The 24,621-nt window shown below is 33.0% G+C and overlaps 1 protein-coding gene across 2 annotated transcripts in view; it reads left to right on the top strand.

Annotated features, from left to right (window-relative positions):
- The window catches only part of nek11 (NIMA-related kinase 11), a 73,154-nt gene that overhangs the window by 43,655 nt on the left and 4,878 nt on the right, over positions 1-24,621 (top strand). Inside the window, exons 13-15 of one of the 2 annotated variants that reach the window (XM_051132344.1) lie at positions 6,677-6,816; positions 11,662-11,722; positions 16,116-16,212. In XM_051132344.1, the coding sequence (XP_050988301.1) occupies positions 6,677-6,816; positions 11,662-11,722; positions 16,116-16,212 (298 nt within the window). Of the gene's footprint in view, positions 1-6,676; positions 6,817-8,857; positions 8,955-11,661; positions 11,723-16,115; positions 16,213-24,621 lie in introns of those variants that run through there. The other variant, XM_051132345.1, reaches the window with a different exon arrangement.

Below are 24,621 nucleotides of genomic sequence, written 5' to 3'. Positions count from 1 at the left end.
ATTTTTTTGCCATTGAGAATAATTAAAATTTTATTTATTTTTTTTAAATTATTATTTTTTAATTAATGCAGTATTTCAGGTTAAAATAGAGACTCAGCCATTCAACACTAATTTTTGAAGGCAGATTAGCGCCATCTGGTTGTAAAAACCGAGAAAAACATCTGTAATGACAGGTGTAACTTGATGCCTGTATAGTTCTCTACAGAGCAGCTTGTGAATTGCCTAGTTGTTTTTAGACAATTGATTCAGCATTTTTATTAGGTGGAATAGCTGAACATACATTTAAATAATCTCAAAGACTATTTCTTATCCAGTTTGGGATAGTTTTTTGTTATAAATATGATTTGAAGTGTTAATTTTTTGTATTATGATTACAGTCAAACCTAAACATTGTGTTAGAAAGAGAACACAAGGAAGTATTTGTTACCCATTTTTTAATTCAGAATTTGTACAAAAAAAAAAATACAATTAATTCCTTTTTAACACTTTATGTCTTTTGCACTCTAGATATGTATTTTTTTTTCCACACACAGTCAAGGGTTGTGAGATTTGATAACAAGAACAAGAGCTGCAAGAAATTAAAATGACAAGCTGTCACTCGTCTGAGATATTTGAGAAAAATGGGTAAATGTACAGTCCATGGACATGAGAGAAACCTGGGTAAGCAAGTTGTGAAACAAACGATGCATGACCTTCAGGAACATATCGCCATGTGACTATTATTATTATTTTTTTTTTTTTTACTTCTTATGCTGTTGACACAAAGCTTCTTCAAAAAAAGGAAAAAAACGCTCGAAACAATGTAATGGAACAAGCCCGAGCTTCCAAATGCACAGTTCATAGGTGTGTGTGTGTGTGTGTGTTTATGAATGTGTATGTTTTAGAGTAACACCCCTTCACTGTTGTGAGCTTTCGCTGAATTATGACTGAGTTATTGAATGGATTTTACATATTCTCAAAACTCTGCTCTGTTTATAGACACCGTAGTTCATAGGTGTGTGTGTGTGTGTGTGTGTGTGTGTGTGCACGTCTGTGTGTGAGTGGATGTGTCTACATCAGTGTCACCCCTTCACTTTTTTCAGCGTTGCAGCTGATTTGTAGATTGTATACATAGATACTCTCTGAATTTGTATATGCAAGAGAGTGTGTGTCTTTTGCACTCTGGATATGTAATTTTTTTATATATTTTTTTTTATTTTACATATTCTCACTTTGCTGTGTTACAGTTCATTTGTGCGTGTGTGTGGATGTGTGAGAAAGAGACAGAAAAATTCTCTAAATTTTTGCATTTTTGTCGTTTTCCCATTCATTTCCTGTGGTCGGTCATTTTTGACCAAAGAGCACAAGTTGTTTTTTTTTTTTTTTTTGGAATCGTGCCCTCATTTTTTATGTGTGTTCACATTCCAAATGCCATAAAAGTCACTGAATTTGGTACCGTTCTGATGAAGCTGTGATTTTTTGAAAAATTCAAAACCGAAAATGTTTCGGTCAAAAGTGACCGAAGAGAGGTGTGTATATAATGTGTGTGTGTGTGTGTGTGTGTGTGTGTGAATGGGTGTGTTTATGAATGGGTGTGTTTTAGAGTGTCACCCCTTCACTGCTGTGTACTTTTTTTCAGCATTGTGGAGGAATTGTAGATTGTACACACAAAAATTCTCTGAATATTTGTATTTTTGTCGATTTCCCATTCATTTCCTGTGGTCGGTCATTTTAGACCAAAGAGCACAAGTTGTTTTTTTTTTTTTTTTTTTTGGAATCGTGCCCTCATTTTTTATGTGTGTTCACATTCCAAATGCCATAAAAGTCACTGAATTTGGTACCGTTCTGATGAAGCTGTGATTTTTTGAAAAATTCAAAACCGAAAATGTTTCGGTCAAAAGTGACCGAAGAGAGGTGTGTATATAATGTGTGTGTGTGTGTGTGTGTGTGTGTGTGTGTGTGTGAATGGGTGTGTTTATGAATGGGTGTGTTTTAGAGTGTCACCCCTTCACTGCTGTGTACTTTTTTTCAGCATTGTGGAGGATTTGTAGATTGTACACACAAAAATTCTCTGAATATTTGTATTTTTGTCGATTTCCCATTCATTTCCTGTGGTCGGTCATTTTAGACCAAAGAGCACAAGTTGTTTTTTTTTTTTTTTTGGAATCGTGCCCTCATTTTTTATGTGTGTTCACATTCCAAATGCCATAAAAGTCACTGAATTTGGTACCGTTCTGATGAAGCTGTGATTTTTGAAAAATTCAAAACCGAAAATGTTTCGGTCAAAAGTGACCGAAGAGAGGTGTGTATATAATGTTTGTGTGTGTGTGTGTGTGTGTGTATGTGAATGGGTGTGTTTATGAATGGGTGTGTTTTAGAGTGTCACCCCTTCACTGCTGTGTACTTTTTTTCAGCATTGTGGAGGAATTGTAGATTGTACACACAAAAATTCTCTGAATATTTGTATTTTTGTCGATTTCCCATTCATTTCCTGTGGTCGGTCATTTTAGACCAAAGAGCACAAGTTGTTTTTTTTTTTTTTTTTTTTTTGGAATCGTGCCCTCATTTTTTATGTGTGTTCACATTCCAAATGCCATAAAAGTCACTGAATTTGGTACCGTTCTGATGAAGCTGTGATTTTTTGAAAAATTCAAAACCGAAAATGTTTCGGTCAAAAGTGACCGAAGAGAGGTGTGTATATAATGTGTGTGTGTGTGTGTGTGTGTGTGTGAATGGGTGTGTTTATGAATGGGTGTGTTTTAGAGTGTCACCCCTTCACTGCTGTGTACTTTTTTTCAGCATTGTGGAGGATTTGTAGATTGTACACACAAAAATTCTCTGAATATTTGTATTTTTGTCGATTTCCCATTCATTTCCTATGGTCGGTCATTTTAGACCGAAGAGTACAAGTGTGACTATTTTTTTTACGACCACTTAGCCTGCTTGAATCATGCCCTCAATTTTTTTTTGTGTTGACATTCCAAATGGCATAAAAGTCACAGAGTTTCATACCATTCCGATGAAGCTGTGATTTTTAAAATTTTAAAACAGAAAAATTTTCGGTCAGAAGTGACCGAAGAGCACCAGAGGGATATTACTGCTTCTGTCATTTTTAGAGTTCATAGTTTCATATTAGCATGTTATTCAAGGACCCAGACGGCCCTTTCTGATGATCTTCTTGAGTTCTGGAAGTAAATAAACATACGGTGTGATTTTGCTCATGTCTGCAGTTAAACTGTAATGACTACACCAGGGACTTCTGCACCTTGGAAACATGCCGTTCAAATGAATAAACTCTGACAATGAAAGCACATTATGTGCAAGCATTGTCAGCGTAATTGTCTCCAGTCTGTAACTGGCTCTCTTTAATTTGTATGCGCACATCACTACTGTTAACTGTTATTAATTAGTGCTGTAAATAGAGTATGTATAATAGAGTACTGCATCAAATGAAACAATAGTTTAATAAAGCAATAAGCCACAAGAGGTGTTTATGGGTTTATGAACATTTGTGGGCTTTTTAAAATGTGTGCTTATAATTAATCTAATTTAGCATCAGCCACAAAATGTTAAATGGTCATTTTCCTGGTCACTATTAGGAAACCTTGACCTCAGGGTTGAGATTGCTTTCAGTATTTGACTAAGAGAGCATAAAGAGAATGGCGAGTTAATGGTTGTTTAATCGTTGTTAAATGTCTCAGTGTGTCATTAACATCGCTAATTGAAATCAATAAAGTTAGGGATCAGAGTGTTCTCTGAAAAATGCAGACTGTCATCCATAGGGCTTTTCATTTATCTCCGTTTAAAAGTCATTTTAATTGATTCTAAAAGTAAAATAAGGATTTAACCTACAATTAGTCTTGGATGACCCACAGTCCACATTAGAATGAATATCCAATAATTCTCCAAAAAGTTTTTAACGTTTGTGTGAGGTGGTTTTGACTTGTGCAGGGGGGTAAATGTGAATAATGGGAGATGGAAACTTATTTCCCGAATAAATGCCTTCACGCGCATCAAATAAGTCATGTGACTTTGCGCTATGGGATGGCATAACTTGACTAAGCAGTGGACCGATCTTGTTGCACAGCATCTGAAATGTTGTTACTGTATGGTCATTCTTAAATGCCCGAGCAAAGTCTGTCGTTAAAGTATTTATGTATTATTGCCTCCCAGAACTGTCGACAGGACCGAGCACCCTTGTCCTAAACTGTTCGTCGCAGGCTTAAGTGTCTTATGTCATTGGAAACCTTGGCTCACGCCAGACAAAATGCACACCTCTGATTTGTCTGTCACCCTGCAAAATTTTCGGGTATTTTGCAGTTTTTGAAAAACCTACTTTTGCGAACCAGTCCTCGGTTTTTTGCCCGATTGGAACATTATTATTATTCTCTGGACAGTGAATATCAATAATTATCAAAACGTGAAAAAATTCGCTGAGTTTGGCCACTTGGTGGCGCTGTAAGATGGAAAAAAAACCCATAAAAACAGTCATAACTATGCACCCGTTTGTCCTAACGATATGAAAATGGAGTATGCACGATTTTTAAAAAAGGACGTTTTTTAAAAAACATGGCTGCCATTGGCTGATGAACTTTGAGCACAAGGTTAACAGAGGTCGATCGGAACGAAACTCTGTGGGCCTGTTTGACTCATGGCCCTAGAGGTCTGTGAGAAATTTGATAGAAATTGGCCATATCGCATTGTTCAAGGGTGTAAGCGGTTGTATATTGTTTTTCACACCTATACAGGATATTCAAATCATACGGTAGACCTCCTCTTGCACGAACACCTTAGAACCACTGCTGTCAATCAAACCATTTGTTAAATGATTGAGAAAATGTAAACTAAAATGTAAACTTATGCTAGTCCTAGGTTTTTCGCTCAATCTGGAAAAAAACCCTACAGTGCAATAATGATGAAAATGTTGAAATTTATCAGTTGGCAAGCTACGATTGGGTCATTTAGAAAAGAGGCCTGTCCAAATATACCCAAAAGCCTAAAGGTAAACTCAAAACTTCACAAAACCTGGTGAGCACATATGGCAGGTGATTCTGAACAAGCATGCAAAGTTTCAGGGAGATCGAACCACAGCTGGTGCTATAGCAGTCATAAATGTTAAAAAAACATCATTTCTATGGCAAATTTCCTGTATGTGCCACAAATGATTTTTAAATTTATTGATTTAGTTGGTTACAGGCTTGCTAAAAAATATGTTATGTCTTTTTTCGTATGTGTTTAAATGCCTTAAAGTGCTTGAACCATGGTAATTGCTGCTTGCAGTTATATTAAATATGGAAATTATTATATTTAGTGGCTTCTTTTACATTTCTTTTTTGTCAGTTCATCAGAAAGTGACGATTTTGTTCTCTTTTACTTATTGAATGAGTTAAATTTGCAACTTTGTTATGCTAATTTGGAACCATTATTATCAGTTATCAATGCTGAAAACCGTTGTGCTACCTAATATTTTTGTCGAAACCGTGATGCTTTTTTTCTTTGAATAGAACAGCATTTATTTGAAATGGAAATCTTTTGTAACAATGTAAAAGTCTTTACTGTCACTTTTGGTGGATGAATCTTTTCTGAATAAAAGTATTAAAAACAACTTTTAAATTATAGTGTATGTCTCAGACAAATACAAACTTTTTCAATCGTCGGCGCTAAAGTTCATATTCAGAGTCCACACTTTTTGTGATGAGGTTTTTGTATAAAACAGACATGAGCAGAGTCAATGAGGCAAGACTGGAGACTGAACAAATGATCATTTGAAATGACTGAGCTGAATCGTAAAAGCTTCCTGCACAGTGATGCAGCAGAATGCTCTTTCTGCTCTTTGTCATGACTAATCCTCTTTACTGGATAAAAAACACAGCTGTAGTGTTGTAAATGTGCTCCCAGGGCTCTTTTCTTTAATTCTAAATTGCAGGTTACACTTTCATTGGGTTGCAGCAATTTACTAGTTTAGACAGGACTGAAAAACAGAACATGGTGTGGTAGGACATTAGCCTCTCAGGTTATTAACTCACAAGAAACAGCAAAATGTATGTGTATGTGTGTGTGTGTGGGTATATATATACTAACTGAACCAACCAAGCCATCACCACTTGGTAATAAATGGATTCTGTCCTTTTGCACTTTGGTGGGAATTACATCCCTGGTTGTTGGTCTTGTAAGGCAGCTGTTTGTGCAGTGCAGTTGTAAATGTACATGCTGACTTATTACTGTTCTCGTTTAAACCGCAGGATAGTTCTCAGGTGGAGAGCTCTACAAAAGAAAATGAAACTGTTGAGATAGTGAATGGGAAATCCCACAGAGTACAGTCTAACACCTTCCTCTCACTCCCTCCGTCTCTCCTGCCATCTTTGTGTCTACGATTGTGGAGGTCCAGTCGCTGGCAGCTGTCTAATAGAATCAGAAGCATGAAACTGTGTAATCATCTTGGTCACAGGCCCAGGAAGCCGTGTGTGTGTGATAGACGTTGTCGGTGTTCATTTGTTCACACTTGTTCGGTGTACAGGTATTCTGTTGGTTATTTTCTGTTTCAGAGATGAAACTGGCACAGATCCATTCGCATTGTCTCAGTGCCATCATGCAGAAAATGTAAAGTGCTAATGATAGAGGTTACCTGTCATATCAAAACATTGCTCAACAGTTCAGAATATCGCTTAAATCTTTGCTATTTTATTAATCGTTTCAGCAATCCCTGAGGATCCTCAGGCGGCCGAGGCATTTTACTCCGTGGATGAGTTTGAGTCATGCTCGGAGGAAGATTCAGATGGAGAGGAAGACTCAAAGGATAATCTCCCCACAGACCCATCCTGTCAGACATGTGGACAGGTGAGGAGAGATCCGCCGCCTGAGAGAAACTCTTGTCAATCAGCTTGTGTGACTATGTGATATTTACATTCATAGAAGATTTAACTCATGTGCTGCTAAACTAAAACAATGAAACAGTGAAATATACACTTTTTTTCTTGAAACTAAAAAAGTAAGATACAAATAAAATATATGTGACACTGAACCACAAAACCAGTCGTAAGTAGCATGTACATTTGTAGCATTTGTAGCATTAAAGATCATGTCCATGAAGATGTTTTGTAAATTTCTTTCCGTAAATATATCAAAACTTAATTTTTGATTAGTAAAATGTATTGCTAAGAACTTAATTTGGACAACTTGGACACCTCTCAATATTTTGACATTTTTGCATCCTCAGATTCCAGATTTTAAAATAGCTGTACATCAATACATACATCAATAGAAAGCTTATATAAATCTCAAATTGACCCTTATGACTGGTTTTGTGGTCATATATAGAAACATATATACATATGTAGGGTCACATATATAGAAATTAATACTTTTATTCAGCAGTAAATTGATCAAATGTGACATTCATACTATTACAAGAGAATGATAATGTTACAAATGTTTTCTGTTTCCAATAAATGCTGTACTTTTGAACTTTTAATTCATCAAAGAATCCTTAAAAACTTTAATTTCCACAAAAATATTAAGCAGAAAAAACACTGATGATAATAACAAATGCTGCTTGACAACCAAATCAGCATATCTGAATGATTTCTAAATGATCATGTAACACTGGAGACTGGAGTAATGGCTGCAGAAAAGTCAGCTTTGAATTCATAAATAAATTGTAAATAAATTATATTTTATTCATGTAAACAAATTACATTTAAATGACATGTATTGCATTTTTAAAACTATGATAGTCTAAACACGGAGTGAAATATTTATAAATCATTTCCACACTTTATTTGTAAAAAAAAATAAATGTCTTGTATAAAATTGTGGCAAATTTAATTGTGCATAATTTTTAATCAAACTGTAAAATATAATATATAATAATTTATTGTTAATATTTAATATTTAATAATATTTAATGTATTATGGAAAAGTTTATGATGTTTCACAAGAATGAAAAAAATTCTGTTATGAATGTACAGTATATGTACAAAAATTACTCGATGACTTTTTAAAATAATATGACAGTCTAAACACAGAGTGAAATATTTATAAATTATTTCCATATTTTATTTTTAAAAAACTGGTTTAACTTTTTGGTCTTGTATAAAATTGTGGTAATTTTAATTGTGCATAATTTTCAATCAAACTGTAAAATATAATATATAATAATTTTATTTTTAATATTTACTATTTAATAATATTTAATATATTATGGAAAAGTTCATTATATATATATATATATATAATGCACTATATTTCACAATGTTACTGTTTTTACTGTATTTTTGATCAAATAAATTCTGCCTCTCTCTCTCTCTCTCTCTCTCTCTCTCTATATATATATATATATATATATATATTTGTATGTATATAAATATATAGAGGATATTTTACACTTAAAAAAAAATTTAAATAGAAAAGAGTTATTTTAAATTAAAGTAAGTAATAATATTTCACAGTACTACTGTTTTTACTGTATTTTATTATCAGATAAATGCAGCCTTGCTGAGCATAAAAGTCATCTTTCTACCAATATGTTAAAAAATATTAATGACCCCAAACTTTTAAACACTAGTATATATGGTACTATTATAAAGTACTATTTTGATTATTGTTTTCTAATTATTTATCTTTTATGACCACACATTCATTTAGAGACTTAGAATATACAGTATGTACTTTTAAACATGAATTTGTTGCACTGCAACCATTTAAACTGAACTAATGAAGTAAATGGTGGCCAATTACTTACACTTTCCTTCACACATTCATACAGTATACATCTGAACATAAACTGCATCAGCTAGCCATATGCTAATACCATATTTCCTTCCATCCTCAAGGACACTTTTGGTTTGATATTCCTCAAGTATCCTCTTTTTCTTTCCAGTATCTTTTTGAATTATTCACACACTAAACTCAAAGACACCCTGAAGTCTTAATAAGCCCTCATTGACAGGATCATCTGTTTATGAAGCATGGAATAAGAGGAATTCAGTCCTATCTCACATGCACTCGAGTCCACAGGTAATCGTTAACGTACAGGTAATATGATACTGCTTGTCTACGATGTTATAGTCTGCATTATGCAAATGCATTTTGCCCATAGAGGGTTTTCTCAGCCAAGCTCAAACTCATTATTGCAGATACTTTGTAGTGCTTGAATTTTGCGGCACAACAGCAAACACATACGTTCAGATCAGGTGCGAAAGAGCCAGGGGCTCATCTGGACTCCCAAGAGATCACCAGCTACGCACCTCAGCAGACTCTTAAAGCGGCAATCCAATACCGGGCTTCTGCACGATTCGATCAGGCCAGCCGAGATAGATTAAAACTATTTGTCACCATTGAGAGGAAGGGAAAAAACGCAGAACCGTTATGGTATAAGTATGAAACCAAAAGAGAGAGTGGAATAGACTTCTGCCCCAGTGGATATTTGATAATTAGCTGGCTCACAGTAAGAGCGGAGTGGCGATGTTTGTGCTGCCAGCCGTGGCCGGCTGAGATTCCCCAGAATTGCGGATAGAAGAATTGCATTTCGTAAATAGCAGAATAATACATAGCCGGTCCTTCTGCGCCACTGTTTTTTTTTTTTTTTTCTTTTCTCATTTTGATGTTTTGCACAGATGGCATGACTTGATACCCTTGAACTGCCCAAAGGCCTTTGCCTTCTACCACAATGCACTGGTGCCTTATTCACAATAAACTAGGTCCCGCTTTCTGCAAACCAACTGGGGCTTAAATATGGTTTTCCGTGCGTAATATTGGGTTTCTTCATGTGTTTGCACTTTTTGCTTCTTTTTAAATGCATTTTCATGTATATATTTTTATTGTTTTAGCAATTTCTCAGACCTTTAATATTAAAATATAAAATCCAGCATAAAAAATGCATTGCATTTTTAAAACTAGGACAGCCTAAACATAGAGTGAAATATTTATTATTTCCATATTTTATTTGTAAAAAAATGTTTGTTAACAGTTACTTTTTTCCATACACAAAAAAGTATTGTATAAAATTGTGGCAATTATAATTGTGCGTAATTTTCAATCAGACTGTAAAAAACAAAACAATAATAATAATAATAATACATTAATTATTATCAATAATAATAGTTATAATAATAATAGTGGGTTTTATTTGATTTCAAAACTGCTTTAAATGAGATAGGGAAACTATCATAATGTTTAACAAAACTGAAAAAAGTGTATGTAAAAATGTGGTCATCTTGTATAATTGTGGCAATTGTAATTCTACATAATTTTCAATCAAACTATAAAATATAATAATAATAATAATTATTATTATTTTTGTTGTTGTTGTTATACATTAATTATTGCCATTAGAAATAATAATAATTGTGGGTTTTATTTTAAATTAAAGTTGTTGTAAATGAGATGGGGAAATTATCATTATGTTTTGCAAAAATGAAAAAAAAACAAAAAAAAAAAAAAAAAAAAAACAATATGTTGAAAAAGTGGCCATCTTGTGTAAATTGTGGCAGTTGTAATTGTACACAATTTTTAAACAAACTGTAAAGTATAATAATCATTATATTTATTATATTATATATTAATTAAATTAATTTATTTATTAATAATAATTATTGTTATTATACATTAATTATTATCAATAATAATAATAATAATAATAATAATAATAATAATAATAGTGGGATTTATTTTATTTCAAATTTGCTGTAAATGAGATGTGGAAATTATAATGTTTTGCAAAAAATTAAAAAGTATATGTAAAAAAGTGGTCATCTTGTGTAAAATTGTGGCAATTGTAATTGTGCATACTTTTCAATCAAACTAAAATATAATAATAATAATAATAATAATAATAATGTAAATGAGATGGGGAAATTATCATAATGTTCAAAAATGAAAAAAAAAATGTAAAATAATAATAATAATAATAAAAAGTGGGTTTTATTTGATTTCAAAACTTTTATAAATGAGATGGAGACATTATCGTTTCGCAACGATATTATTATTATTATTATTATTTCGCAAAAAATGAAAAAAGTATATGTTAAAAAAGTTGTAAAAAATTTTTAATTGTGCATAATTAAAATTGTGCATAAGTTTTATTTTATTTCAAAACTGTTGTAAATGAGATGTGGTGGAAATCTTTGATGGAAATGTTCATGATTTTTGTTAATAACAAAAAATTATATTTAATCCTGTGATGAATGTTTATGTACTTTTGAACAGTTCATTTACTAGTTATTTTTTTAAGAAAGTAAGAGTGTGAATATGTGTTTTAGGAGAGGTTATTTTCTAAAGGTCCATAAAGGGCAAAAGTGTACGTTATTATGTTGCTGATGGACCTTTAGCCCTGCTTCAGACTCATTCAGTCTATCCTAGAGGCTTTCATCTTAACAAGGTGAATGTCTCGAGAGTATAAAACCCCTTAGGTTCCCTTTATCATGGTGCCAGTTCACCCCTCTGGGTCACGTCATCATTTCAGATAGGAGGCCCATTGATCCAGAATGGTGTTTATAGGACCTGTATTTCAAGACCCCTGTATGGCTAGACTGACATTAGGGAGTTGATCTAAACAGAAGGCATTCTCTCAGCCCTGTAATTTCGACTAATATTATGATGTCTCAATATGTAGGCCAGAGGGAACATATGGTGTGTTTCAGGCTGAACGTGTGTCCCCTTCTTGTGTGTCCTTGTGTGTGTCAGGACAGTGACCTGGAGGCCATGATCAGACACATGGAGAATGTTTTGGATGGTGACTCAGTTGGTGAGTATTTATATGATCTTACACACAGGAAAATGCATAAAACATAATGTGCTGGTTTTTGTTTTTGTTTTTTTCTTTTTTGTTCAGTGTACCAATACAGCCTCACTGGCAGGTTCACTCCATTACCAAAGTGAGATATATAGCATCTTACTCTAACAGTGACTGGCCAATTACATGAGGGGTCAGCGAGCAGACAAAAACTGCTTATTGAAGGTCACAGGGCTGTGAAAATGATACATTCTTCTAAAGACACGCAAGCGTGCTCATTTAGCTCCATACACGTAGAATGAATGACCCATTTGCCAGTTTCACCCCTCTCAGTGTGTGATACTGATATTTTTTTCTTGTTCCTGATGACTCTGAGGTGAGAATGTCAGGAAGCTTGTTTGTCTGCCACTTGAAGCCATGGTGACATTGATTAGGTAATTCATGAGAGGCTATTTACAGGTTCTGACCACATCTGATCAGTTCTGTGCATTTCCTCATCGATAGTACTGGAGTATTTATGTCCAACTCAGTTTCTTTCCTGGTTTATTTTACCTTCCTAGGTTTCAAATGCTTTATATAAATTGCCATTTTGGTCCACATCAGTCTCTGACTATATTTTTTCTGCCTATAAAGTACATTCTGGACAAATATCACACTGAATGTGCAAATGTATTAGCCTAAATATTTTATACATACATTTATATTTTAGATTTTTTACATTATTTTATCTATTTATGTCCCTCATATTCATCTTAATGTAGATTCTTATTCAATTTTAATTTCTCTTTTTATTTTATTTTTTTTTATTTTGAAACCTTAATCTATTTATGTATTATTTAAAACATTTTATGAATTGTTTGGTTTGAAAAGTGTGCTTTGTGCATGTCTTTTTTCATTATTATTTTTCACAATTATATTTATAATTTATTTATTTATGTCCCTCATATAATGTAGAATCTTATTCAGTTATTCAACTAATTTGGTTTTAGTTTTTTTTTTTTTTTATATATATATATTTTATTTTATTTTATTTTATTTATTTATTTTTATTATTTTATTATTTTTATAGATTTTATTCTTAATCTATTTCTCTATCATTTAAAAACCTTTTCTGTTTGTTGGTTGGAAAAGTGTGCTTTGTGCATATATATGTTTGTTTTTCATTAGTTTTTCATGAGTATATTTATAATTTATTTATTTATGTCCCTCAAATTCCTTCATATAATGTAGCAACTTATTTTATTTTATTTTATTTTATTTTATTTTATTTTATTTTATTTTTGTATCATGTAAAACCTTTTATGTATTGTTTGGTTGGAAAACTGTGCTTTGTGCATATATGTCTTTGTGCATATGTCATTATTTTTTTACAATTATATTTATAATTTATTTATTTATGTCCCTCATATAATGTAGAATGTAATTCAATTGTTCAACTATTTTTATTTTATTTTATTTTATTTTATTTTATTTTGAGACCTTAATCTATTTCTGTATCATTTAAAACCTTTTATGAATTGTTTGGTTGGAAAAGTGTGCTTTGTGCATATATATCTTTGTTTTTCATTATTTGTTTTACAGTTATATTTATAATTTATTTATTTATGTCCCTCATATAATGTAGAATGTAATTCAATTGTTCAACTATTTTATTTCATTTCATTTATTTTGACACCTTAATATATTTCTGTATTATTTAAAACTTTTTCGTGAAATGTTCGGTTTGAAAAATGCTTGTGCATTTCTTTAAATGCTGCTTGGTATTATCAAATTCAATGGCATTCATACATTTCTAGGTGTCTTTGCTTTTTCAGACCATTGTGAATGAGCGATTATGTATAACAGCTTGAGTTAGCATTTATTTGTGATTGTTTTCATGACTGATATCATTTCTCAACAGCTTTTGTCGAAACCTATTATTCACAAAAATGACCAGACAGATGACCAAATCCTCATATCAGGCCATATATAATAACAATACACTATTCACCAATCCTCCTGTCCCCAGTAATGAAAATGTTATTCCTAACTCCTGAACTCGGCTTATCTGTAGAGAAAGATGCATGATAGCTGTGTTAGGACAATGCATGATGGGTAATATCAGCCTAGGGTTGGTCTTTTGGCATCAGTATGAGAAGAAACACTTTTCTAACTTTATCTTCTTTCTTTCTTTTTCCAACCACTTTGTCAGCACAATGAATGTCAGATTTGCGCAGCCATAAGAAAAAGAATAGATGGAAAATGTGGAGAGAAAAATAATCGTTTTTGGCTCGAAGTGAGCAGCAGTAGATTTGATTTCAGGTGATGCCTTCATCTTGAACTATCTGACTAAACTGCAGTTCAAAAGATGGATTTAGGTGCACTTTTAATGACAAGTAAAATAAAGTAACAGGAAAGTGGTATTCATCCGGCAGTGACATTATACACCCAAACACATATTTGACGTACGGTACACAACACAGTGCACAAGGTGCTTTGACACATGACTTCTGTGTCCCCTCATCACCTGGTGACTTCTCAAACACACACACACACACACAATCTGGTTTGGCTTGCTGAACCGTAACACACATGTCACTGTGGCTGACAGCTCAGAAATGCAGCTTTCTGCTTGAGCTCCACTATCACATCTCTGACTTCATCCAGCTCTGGCCTACATAAAAGTGTAGCTGAAACTTTAACAAACCTTTTGCTTTATGAATTTATTCATGTAAAATATCTTCCCCTGGTACCTGTTGTCCTTTGTTATTCTCTAATAGCCATGATGTCAAGGAAGTCATAAACTCTACAATATTCTGCAATAAAAATGGCTTTTTATTAGAGACTAACTCATAAACATTCATAATAAATGTGAAAAATATGTGCAGATAAACACTTTTATTGCACTGGAGTAGATGCACTGTGTTGGTTGTTTGTGATTTTCTTTTTATTATTTTCTTGCTGCATCATAGACAGCATAACACTGTAATGTATATCTCTGTGTGATAACCAGAATCAATAAGGCCACTTCCTTCAGATTCAGACCCCTCGCTTGTTACCAGCTCATTTTTTGTTAACCCAAGTCATTTAAAAAAAAATAATAATAATAAAAAAATAAAAATTTGCATACATTACTGTTAAAAAGTTTGGGGTTGGATTTGAGGTAAGATTTTTAAAATGATTTTTTAAAATTACAATTAGAACAGTAATATTGTGAAGCATTATTAAAATTTAAAATAACATTTTATTTTATTTTTTTAATATTATTTTTGTATGGAAGCCTGTTTTAGCCACTGAATTAAAATTTAAAAAAAAGGTTACTGCAATTTTTTTTAAATCTCACAATTCTGACTTTTTTCATAGAATTGCAAGATAAAGCTCACAATTCTGACTTTTTTTTCCACAGTACTGTAAGAGTTTATATCTCTCAATTCTGACCTTTTTGCACGCAATTCTGACTTTTTTTTTCACAGAACTCTAAGATAAAAACTTTTGAGAATTGCATGATATAAACTCACAATTGCAAGTTATAAAGTCAGAACTGCAAAATATATTCTCACAGTTCTGACCTTTTCTTACACAAATGCAAGTTTGTATCCGGCAAATCTGACTTTTTTCTCGCAGTTGCGAGTTTATACTGTATCTCGCAATTCTGACCTTTTTGCACGCAATTCTGACTTTTTTCACAGAGCTGTAAGATAAACTTGCAGTTTTGACTTTTTCTCAGAATTGCGTGATAACTTACAATTGCAAGAAATAAATTCAGAATTGCAAGATAAAAACGTGCAATTATGACCTTTCTTACACAAATGTGAGTTTGTATCTTGCAATTCTGACTTTTGTCTTGCAATTGTGAGTTTATATCTCTTAATTCTGACCTTTTTGCCCACAGTTCTGACTGTTTTTCACAGAATTGTATGATATAAATTCACAAATATGAGAAATAAAGTCTGAACTGTGAGACAGCTTGCAATTCTGGCTTTTTTCTTGCAATTGCAAGTTTTTATCTCACAATTCTGTGAAAAAAAGTCGGAATTGTGAGAGAATTGCAAGTTTATAAACTTAAATTCTGACTTTATAACTAGCAATTGCAAGTTTATTCCTCACAATTCAGAATTGCGAAATGTAAACTTACAATTGCGAGAAAAAAAATCTGAATTGTGAGATAAAAAGTTGCAAAAACCTTTTTAAAAAAAAAAATTATTCAGTGACTAAAATGGGCTTTCCACACATTAAATGTTTGAAAAGTTTAAAATGTGTGCATTTATTTATTTATTTACATACTGTGTATATAATGTGTAGCGGCAATTTATTTTAGTCTGCAAATTTCAAGCTTCTTCATGCAAAAGTCCACAGACAAATCAATTCAGTGAAGTCAGTCAGAACTTTTATCTGACATTATATATAAACTGTGTTTGTGTTTCAGGAGCTGAAGCAGAGGAACAGAAGCCTCAGCTGGGTTCTCTGGGAGTTGGTAGCATCAATACCTCCATGGCTGAGGGCAGAATACAGCGAATGAGAGAGTGAGTATGAGTTTCTAACATACCCCAGACACCTCACAATGGGTCTTATTCACTAATAATTGCATTGACTGTACCTACATGCTCAGAAGAGTTTTTATGGAGAATCTGTCCTAGATAAAGTTTCTCTATATCATATCATATATCTCGTATCATATGTGTGTCTCTCAGCACAATAAGACCAAGAAGTTTTGACCAGCTAGTAGGTTTCTTCTGATATAATCCACCTGCCACTGCAATCAGCATACTGTCTGACACGGTTCTGTATTTGAGCCTGCTTTTCTTGCTCCAGAGGCTCCTAAACCCATCCTGCCTCTCTTTTGTTCCTAAAGCCCGAGTCTGATCTTCACAGAGCCAGGCAGATGTTTGGCTCACAACTAAAACCAGCATGAGCCAGACTCTGAGCTGCTCTGATGATTTATCAGAAATAGTACAATCTGTAGTGCTGTATCAGCAGGCCACTAAGTATGCATTTAAAAAAATGTCATCAGGACTGTAGCATTGATTCTTAATTGTTTTTAAAATGATCATTTAGCACTTAAATGGCTTTGTCACTTCCTGCTTTAATTTTCTTTAAAATGGCTTTGACTTGCAATAGCGATTCTAGTGCTCATTTCCCTATTGTATATCACTGTTCCGTGTAATTCAATTCAAGCATTATGTGAGTATGGTATGAACATTATATGAGCATTATATGAATACAAAATTAAATTTAGGCACCTCTGGACAGCATTTCCAAACGTGAACAAATGTCTGAAAGCACAAAAAAAAAACATATTTATTGGTCCTTTTGTACACTGTTGTATATATCAATATCTGCACCTGCTGTGTTAGTAAACTAATAATCTCGGTGACTCCTCCCAGTGGTGTGTTTATCTAGGTACGTTTTAATATGAGGCCCTGCTTGGAGTGTCATTTATAATACATAAAGCCAATTTGCTATTTTTCAGGTTATTGCACACAGAAGCTTTTCCATTTTTCTTCAGGATATCGCTGTCTTTTTCTGTATAGATACTTTCAGCTTCTTTTCTGTTTCCTTAGGTTTTTTATTTTGGGAGAAATTAATAAGAATGTATTAAACTGATCAAAATTGAAAGTAGACATTTACAGTGCTACCAAAAATTTCTCTTACCAAAGATTTCTATTCTATGTCTATGCCAGTTTTAAAACCCCTTCCCTAACATACCATATTTTACCTTTCCGTTCCATACCACACCGTACCATTCTCCAGTATAGTATGGTATATCTGACTAAAATATCACAATACTACTACTGAACCGATACTATTTTAATGGTTACATTTAAAAAAATATTTAACAAAAAGCATGTCAAATTAATTGAAATCATGACACTTGCAGAATTTAACAGCAATTTATTACAAGTTAAACAGAAATTACATGCCCTATGAAATACATTTAATTTTTCTCAAATTCAGTTTTGTTTGTGAATCTCTGTTTTCCATTAATTTTTTTATTCTATTTTAATAATAATAATCAAAAGCATGTCTAATGAATTTATAAAGGATAATTAAATTATTAATTTATTATATGCTGTATATTAATTTATTATATGCTTTTCAGAAATACTGTGTTGTGTATTTACAATTTTCTGGTAAATAATTGTGGTAAATATTTTTTTCTGGTAAATATCCATTAAACATTGTTTTAATATTTTATTAGTAGTAGTAGTACTATCTTTACATTAAGTAATATATTAATATATTTCTAGCTGTCAAGTTAAACCGAACTTTTATTTTGACGGGTTGCTGTGAAGACCTTTAGGATTTTCATTACATTACGATAGTTTTCCGCGAAAGAAAATGCTCATGAAGTGACTCTCAGAGCAGTTCAAGAGATAATGTTCATGTGTTCATGTGCTCATATATTGAGGCGGCAGAGGCTGAAAACACCGCGAGCGTCACGCTCATGTGTGTAGTAAACAAAACATGCGCGTCTGTGCCATTTACTAACACAGACATGCAGAAATACGTCTCTTATTAAAATGCATTCTTAAAGTACCGGTACTAGTAAGATAAGGAATCGTACCGCGGTATTGCGGTACTTTTTAAGTACCGGTATATCGTGCAATACTACTCCAGTATAACCTTGGTAGAGTGCTCTCCTTTCAGCATGACTGCAAAACCTTTCCTGACGGCAAACTGGGCCTGTGGCTCCCCTACTGAGTGTGGGTTGAAGATATTAATAACAGAAGCGCTCTTCCTGTGAGGGCAGGAATTAGAGGCTGTCAGCTCCCTCTCTGCAAGTCTCATAAGAGCGTAAAGATGAGGAGGAGGGAGAAGGAGAGCACAGGTAGCAATTTACAACAGCTGCATGTTCCCTACACGGCCTCTCGTCAGCTGTGCGGTGAGTCTTGTTCTTCCAGATGCAGCTCCACTTAGTTCTCATTTCTTTTATTCAGAGTAAATAAGTTCTCAGGTATATGCAGGTGCGAGATGATTCTAGTGCTGCTGAACAAGTAAAATTCTCTTACTTTGTAAGTTGTTTTATTTAGTTGAGTCACTCTCAACTGAAGGAACTTTCAGCGAAGTAAAAATATATAGTCTGTGACTTCTCTGTCCTCTAGGATGATTTTGAAGTTATTATGCTTTATTTTTGTATTTTTAATTACTTTCTTGAATTATTTTAAAAAATGTTCAAAAGACTATTAAATATAAATTTATCAAATATTTTTAAACTTCCCCTAAATAATAAAGTATTTAAAGTGTTACAATAAGTCAATTTCTACTTGGCACTTTTTCTGAGAATTTAAAAAATAAGGGGGGGAAAGATAGGGTGCAATTTGTACTTGTTATAACAAAGAATCATCCTCTTTACTGCTGCCATAACCTTCACATCAAATATTTTAAAGATAAATTGATATTTTGCAGAAATATTTTTTATGTGGTCATGGTGGAAAAGAAATAGGAGTGACAGGAGAGCAAATTTCTGCCAGGGTAAAGGACACTGTTTGAAAACCACAAAAATATTTTGTTACCATTACCAACTGTCCATTACTTTTTTTGTTTTTATTTAATTACTTTTTTTATTATTAAATTGAACTGCTAACTTGCTGTGTACAAAACACAGTACATAGCTTAATAACAAGATTTGAGTTTTGAATAATCTTTTTTATATTTTCAGTTTTCCTTTTAATTTATTTAAATTCTAGTCATTTTTTATATGCTTTCTCTATTTTTATTCATTTTTACTTATTTATTTATTTACACTAACAGTCCAAAGTTTTTAACAGTGATTTTAATAATATATATATATTTTTTTAAGTCTCTTCTGCTCACCAAGCCTGGATTTATTTGATCCAAAGTACAGCAAAAACAGTAAAATGTTGACATATTTTTACTATTTAAAATAACTGTTTTCTATTTTAATATATTTTAAAATGTAATTTATTCCTGTGATCATATATACATTTTCAGCATCATTACTCCAGTCTTAATTATAGAAATGAATACTTTTATTTAGCAAGAAATTAATACTTTGATTTTTTTTTTTTTTTTTTTTAGTTTTAAATTGATCAAAAGTGGTAAATGCCAGAAAAATGCTGTTCTTCTGAACTTTATGTTCATCAAAGAAACCTAAAAAAAAAATCTACTTGGCTGTTTTCAACATAATAATAAGAATGTTTTTTGAGCAGCAATTCAGAATATTAGAATGATTTCTGAAGGATTATATGACTGAAGTAAAGACGCTATAAATTCAAATTTAAAATCACAGGAATAAATTACATTTTAAAATAATAAAACAGTGATTTTAAATAAAAAAAAAAAAAAAAATTTTACTGTTTTTGCTGTACTTTGATCAAATAAATGCAGGCTTGGTGAGCAGAAGAGACTTCTTTAAAAAAACATTAAAAATCTTACTGTTCAAAAACTTTTGACTGGTAGTGTACATTTGTTAGTTGCAAGGACAACATTTCTAATTTTCTTTATTTTTTGTTTTTGTTTCCATTAATGAAAAAACATTTTAAATAAGTTTACTTTTAGTTAAAAATCATTCAACTGGTCAAAAGTGCCTTTAACTGAAGAATCACCCATACTTCTTGAGTATCCTGCTCTGTTCAAGGACACTAGATACGTCAGCATTTATCAACAGATGCCATTAGACTGACTATTAGACTGTCAACGAATGTGTGATTGATTTCTTTTCCGTAAATGTTCATGTCAAAATCTTGACCTTGAAGGCAACGGATGCTTTTAATCTTATTCTGGGCTCATGCCTCCTACGGATGCATGTCTGTATCAGCTCATTTGGATTTTATATGAAGCAAATCCCTTTCCTCTAAAAGCCACTTGTCAGACGTGAGATTTGAACCCACGCCCCCATTTGAAGACCAGCATGCTCTTCCTCTGAGAAGACTGAATCGTCTTGAGTCAGCCCTTCTGACAGTAAAACTCTTTCATTGTGCTCTTTAGATTTCAGTACGTTATACAGTATGTGCGCTTGGAGAATAACTCGAGGACAGCACTCAAGGGTGTATCTGAAAACAAAAGCGTCTTCTCTAGATGATGCTGTTTGATGTGATCGTTTGATGACGATAACACTACACCTTCACCTAGCTGATCTCTGCATGACACATGAGTTCTCTCCAACTTGTTGATGGATGGTATTGCGTCTTCAGTTGATCATTATGTAGGACTTCTTTTGTTGACTGCAGCTCATTAAGCTTTTGAAAACAGCCGATCAAAGCTGTGGCAGGAAGTGTACATTCACTGAGATATAGGTCCTCTTTTATCAGAGCGTGCACAGAGAATCGTTTGAGCTGTCGACGTGACGGCCCAGAGCGGTAGCTGCTTGTACTGTAAGTCATCATGCTTTTGTTGTTGAGGAGGTTCCCAGGGTTTGGGGAGCTCTCTATAGAAGGACGGAGAGTGGTGATTGCAAAGGAAAGAGCCTGGAGTTGGCCAGGAAGTGTCGGGGTGGGAGGAGAGCTGTGTTTATCATGCTGGGAGTCGGGGCTGATTGCAGCTCAGCCTTGATTACCACCACTAATCAGCTGGAAATGGACTATGTGTGTGTGTGTATGAGTGGGCGTGTGTGTGTGTGTGTGTTTGCAGCACAGTTTAAGTTTGTCGACTTAGAAAGAAACGCCTCTCTTATATGAAAGCACTGTCTGAAATTGGCTTATGAGACAACAGTGTTGAAGAGGGCTGGTCGTTGTGATCTCAAAGGTCTCTCAGTAATAATTGTCTTTATTCCTGGCGTCTTGACAGTCATGAGTCATAATAACAGAGGGGTCTGATTGCTCTCCTTTTACGGTGTCTTAAACTTTATGACTAGCATACTTACCTTTGTCCTTCATAAAAAAAGGACATTTCTAATGCATTGCTTGATTTAGTTGTCACAGTATAACTGTTCTTATGGGGAACAGTTTTGAAATATTCTTTCACTTTTTTGAATTTTGAGTGATTTACTACACCTGTTTCTTAGAAAAGTTATGAATTGAGCAAAAGCTTTCCAGTCTGTATTTCCCAGAGTTTTAACATTTTGAGAGAAACATACAGCATGCACTGCTGGAAATGAAATTTTCATTTTCAGGTGAACTATCCATTTAGTGGGGATAAAAACTATTAAAAATGCATCATATCCCAGTGGGAATTTCTAGGAATTTTATATTAGGAAATTCATAGTGGAAATTACGACAGCGCTTTAGTGCCACATTAAAAACAAAAAAAACTAAGACTACAAGATTAAAGTTATAATATTTAGAGAATAAAGTCAAAATTATTCTTGAAACATTTGGACTTTATTCTCGCAACATTTTAACTTTATTCTCAAAATTTTGAATTTATTCTCGAAACGTTTTGTCTTTATTCTCTAAATATTTTGTCTTTATTCTCAAAATATTTCAACTTTATTTTTTAAATATTTTGTCTTTATTCTCAAAACATTTTGACTTTATTCTCGAAACATTTCCAGTTTATTCTCAAAACATTTTGTCTTTATTCTCAAAATATTTCGTCTTTATTCTCTAAATATTTTGTATTTATTCTCTGAATATTTCTTCTTTATTCTCAAAACATTTTGACTTTATTCTCGAAACATTTTAAGTTTATTCTCAAAACATTTTGTCTTTATTCTCAAAATATTTTGTCTTTATTCTCGAAATATTTCGTCTTTATTCTCTGAATATTTCATCTTTATTCTTGAAACATTTTGACTTTATTCTCGAAACATTTTAAGTTTATTCTCAAAACATTTTGTCTTTATTCTCAAAACATTTCGACTTTATTCTCGATTGATCAATTGATAGTTTTGTTCTAAAAAAAAAATAAAAATAAATGTATAACTTTTTGTAGTTTTGTTCTATTTCAAATAGGTTGTTCTTTTTGAACTTTATATTAATCAAAGAACCCTGACAAAAATCCACAGTTTCCACAAAAATTTTGTTTTAACTGTTTAAAACATTGATAATAATAAGAAATGTTTCTTGAGAAGCAAATCAACATTTGGGTATTCGGCTTTGCATCACAGGAATAAATTACATTTTAAAATAGAAAAATTATTTTAAGTTGTAATAATATTTTAACATTTTACTGCTTTTATTTTTGATCACATAAATGCAGGCTTATTCTGCCTTAACAACCCCAACGATGGTGTTTACTGTTAATAAAAAACGTGTTTATGACATTTCCATAACCTCTTTTTGTTGGGTCACTTTAAAATCACTGTAAATTTCACCATGCTGGAGTGATCAAACTTATGAAGCACCTATATATTAAAGGGATAGTTCACCCAAAAATGAAAATTCTGTCATTAATTACTCACCATTATGCCGTTTCAAACCTGTAAGACCTTCGTTCATCTTCGGAAGACAAATTAAGATATTTTTCATGAAATTTAAGAGCTTTCTGTTCCTGCATAGACAGCAGTGCAACTACCACATTCAAGGTCCAGAAAGGTAGTAAGGACATTGTTAAAATAGTCCATTAGTGGTTCAACCGTAATGTTATGAAGCTACGATGACCCCAATGGTAATGTTCACTATTAATCACAGACGTGTTTTTGACATTTCCATAACCTCCTCTTGTTGGGGCACTTTAAAATCACTGTAAATATTCCATGCGGTTCATAAAGTAAAATAATTTGCTCTCTCCATTTCACCATGTTGGAGTGCTCAAACTTCCAGAGTCACAGTGAAACTCCAGGGGAGCGTGGAGAGAAGGAGACAGCAATTACCTCACGCTGAAGTGGGCAGGGGGGGCACAATCGATTTAATCCCAGACCGAACGCGCTCATATCCCGCTCCCCATTACTGCAGAGGATTGAGCAGGCTGGAGGATTGCGCTCACTGAAGCCCGAGCTGATGCCACCGCAGCTCTGCCATTCCTCAGCATCAGCAGCTGTCTGCTGCTCATCAGGCCTGACACCTGTATGATATGACTGAAAATATGACTGCTGTCAGCCTCGAGGCATAACTTTCCCCTTTGACAGTCGACACTCTCGGGTGACCCATTATATCTTGTTAAGACAGCAATAACAGAACTAATGAGAAGTAGTGACAACAGGTATCCTACTGGAAAACAGTATGCTTGGTTGTGTAAAAACATCATTCTCGGAAATGAATGTTTTTCCAGTTTATAGTGTTTAAAATCAATTTCTGTACTACGTTAAATATTATATTAAGGGGATAGTTCACCCAAAAATAACCATTCTGTTCTTAATTACTTACCCTCATGTCGTTTCAAACTTGTGAGACCTTTGTTCATCTTCGGAAAACAAATTAAGAATTTTTTTATGAAATCCGAGAGCTTTCTGACCCTGACACAACTACCACGTTCAAGGCAGAGGTTGCACTAGACTTTAACATTGTACGTCATTTTGACGGACAGCGTCGTAAAAATTCCGTCATTATCTATTATTACCCGTCATTGTAATTTTCATATTTTAGTTAGAATAAAACATTTAATTGCTTTCATTTTTGTTCACATTTTTATTTTTAATCATGAACCTACAGGACGACAGCACAGTGTTTAAAAACAACAAAATACGCTAGGCTGGGTAAACAAACAAACAAAATAACAAACAAATTTATAGATTCTCATTTTAATGAACCAAAATCGATTCTTAAATCACAATTGATCTTTTGGTCTATGCTTTTTACAGTTGATGAATGAACAGTACATGTGCGTCTTCCTTCCAAAAAATAGCAACAGGCTAGGCTTTGTGTTACTTTTGATAAAACAAAGTGTCATATTTCAAATTCTGTCTATTTCATTAGGAAATTCAAGCAATAAGTACTGTCTTGGCGCTCTTTAATGTGGTGTGATAGATTCTGTCAATGACAGACAATTTTCGGTTAACACGACCTCTGGTTCAAGGCCCAGAAAGGTAGTAAGGACATTGTTAAAATAATATGTGACATCTGTGGTTCAAGTTTAATTTTCTGAAGCTCTAA

Source organism: Labeo rohita, chromosome 16 (assembly GCF_022985175.1).
Source record: "Labeo rohita strain BAU-BD-2019 chromosome 16, IGBB_LRoh.1.0, whole genome shotgun sequence".
Taxonomy (NCBI): Eukaryota; Metazoa; Chordata; class Actinopteri; order Cypriniformes; family Cyprinidae; genus Labeo; species Labeo rohita.
Note: the sequence above shows the minus strand (reverse complement) of the source record. Positions and strands in the feature narration are given on the sequence as shown.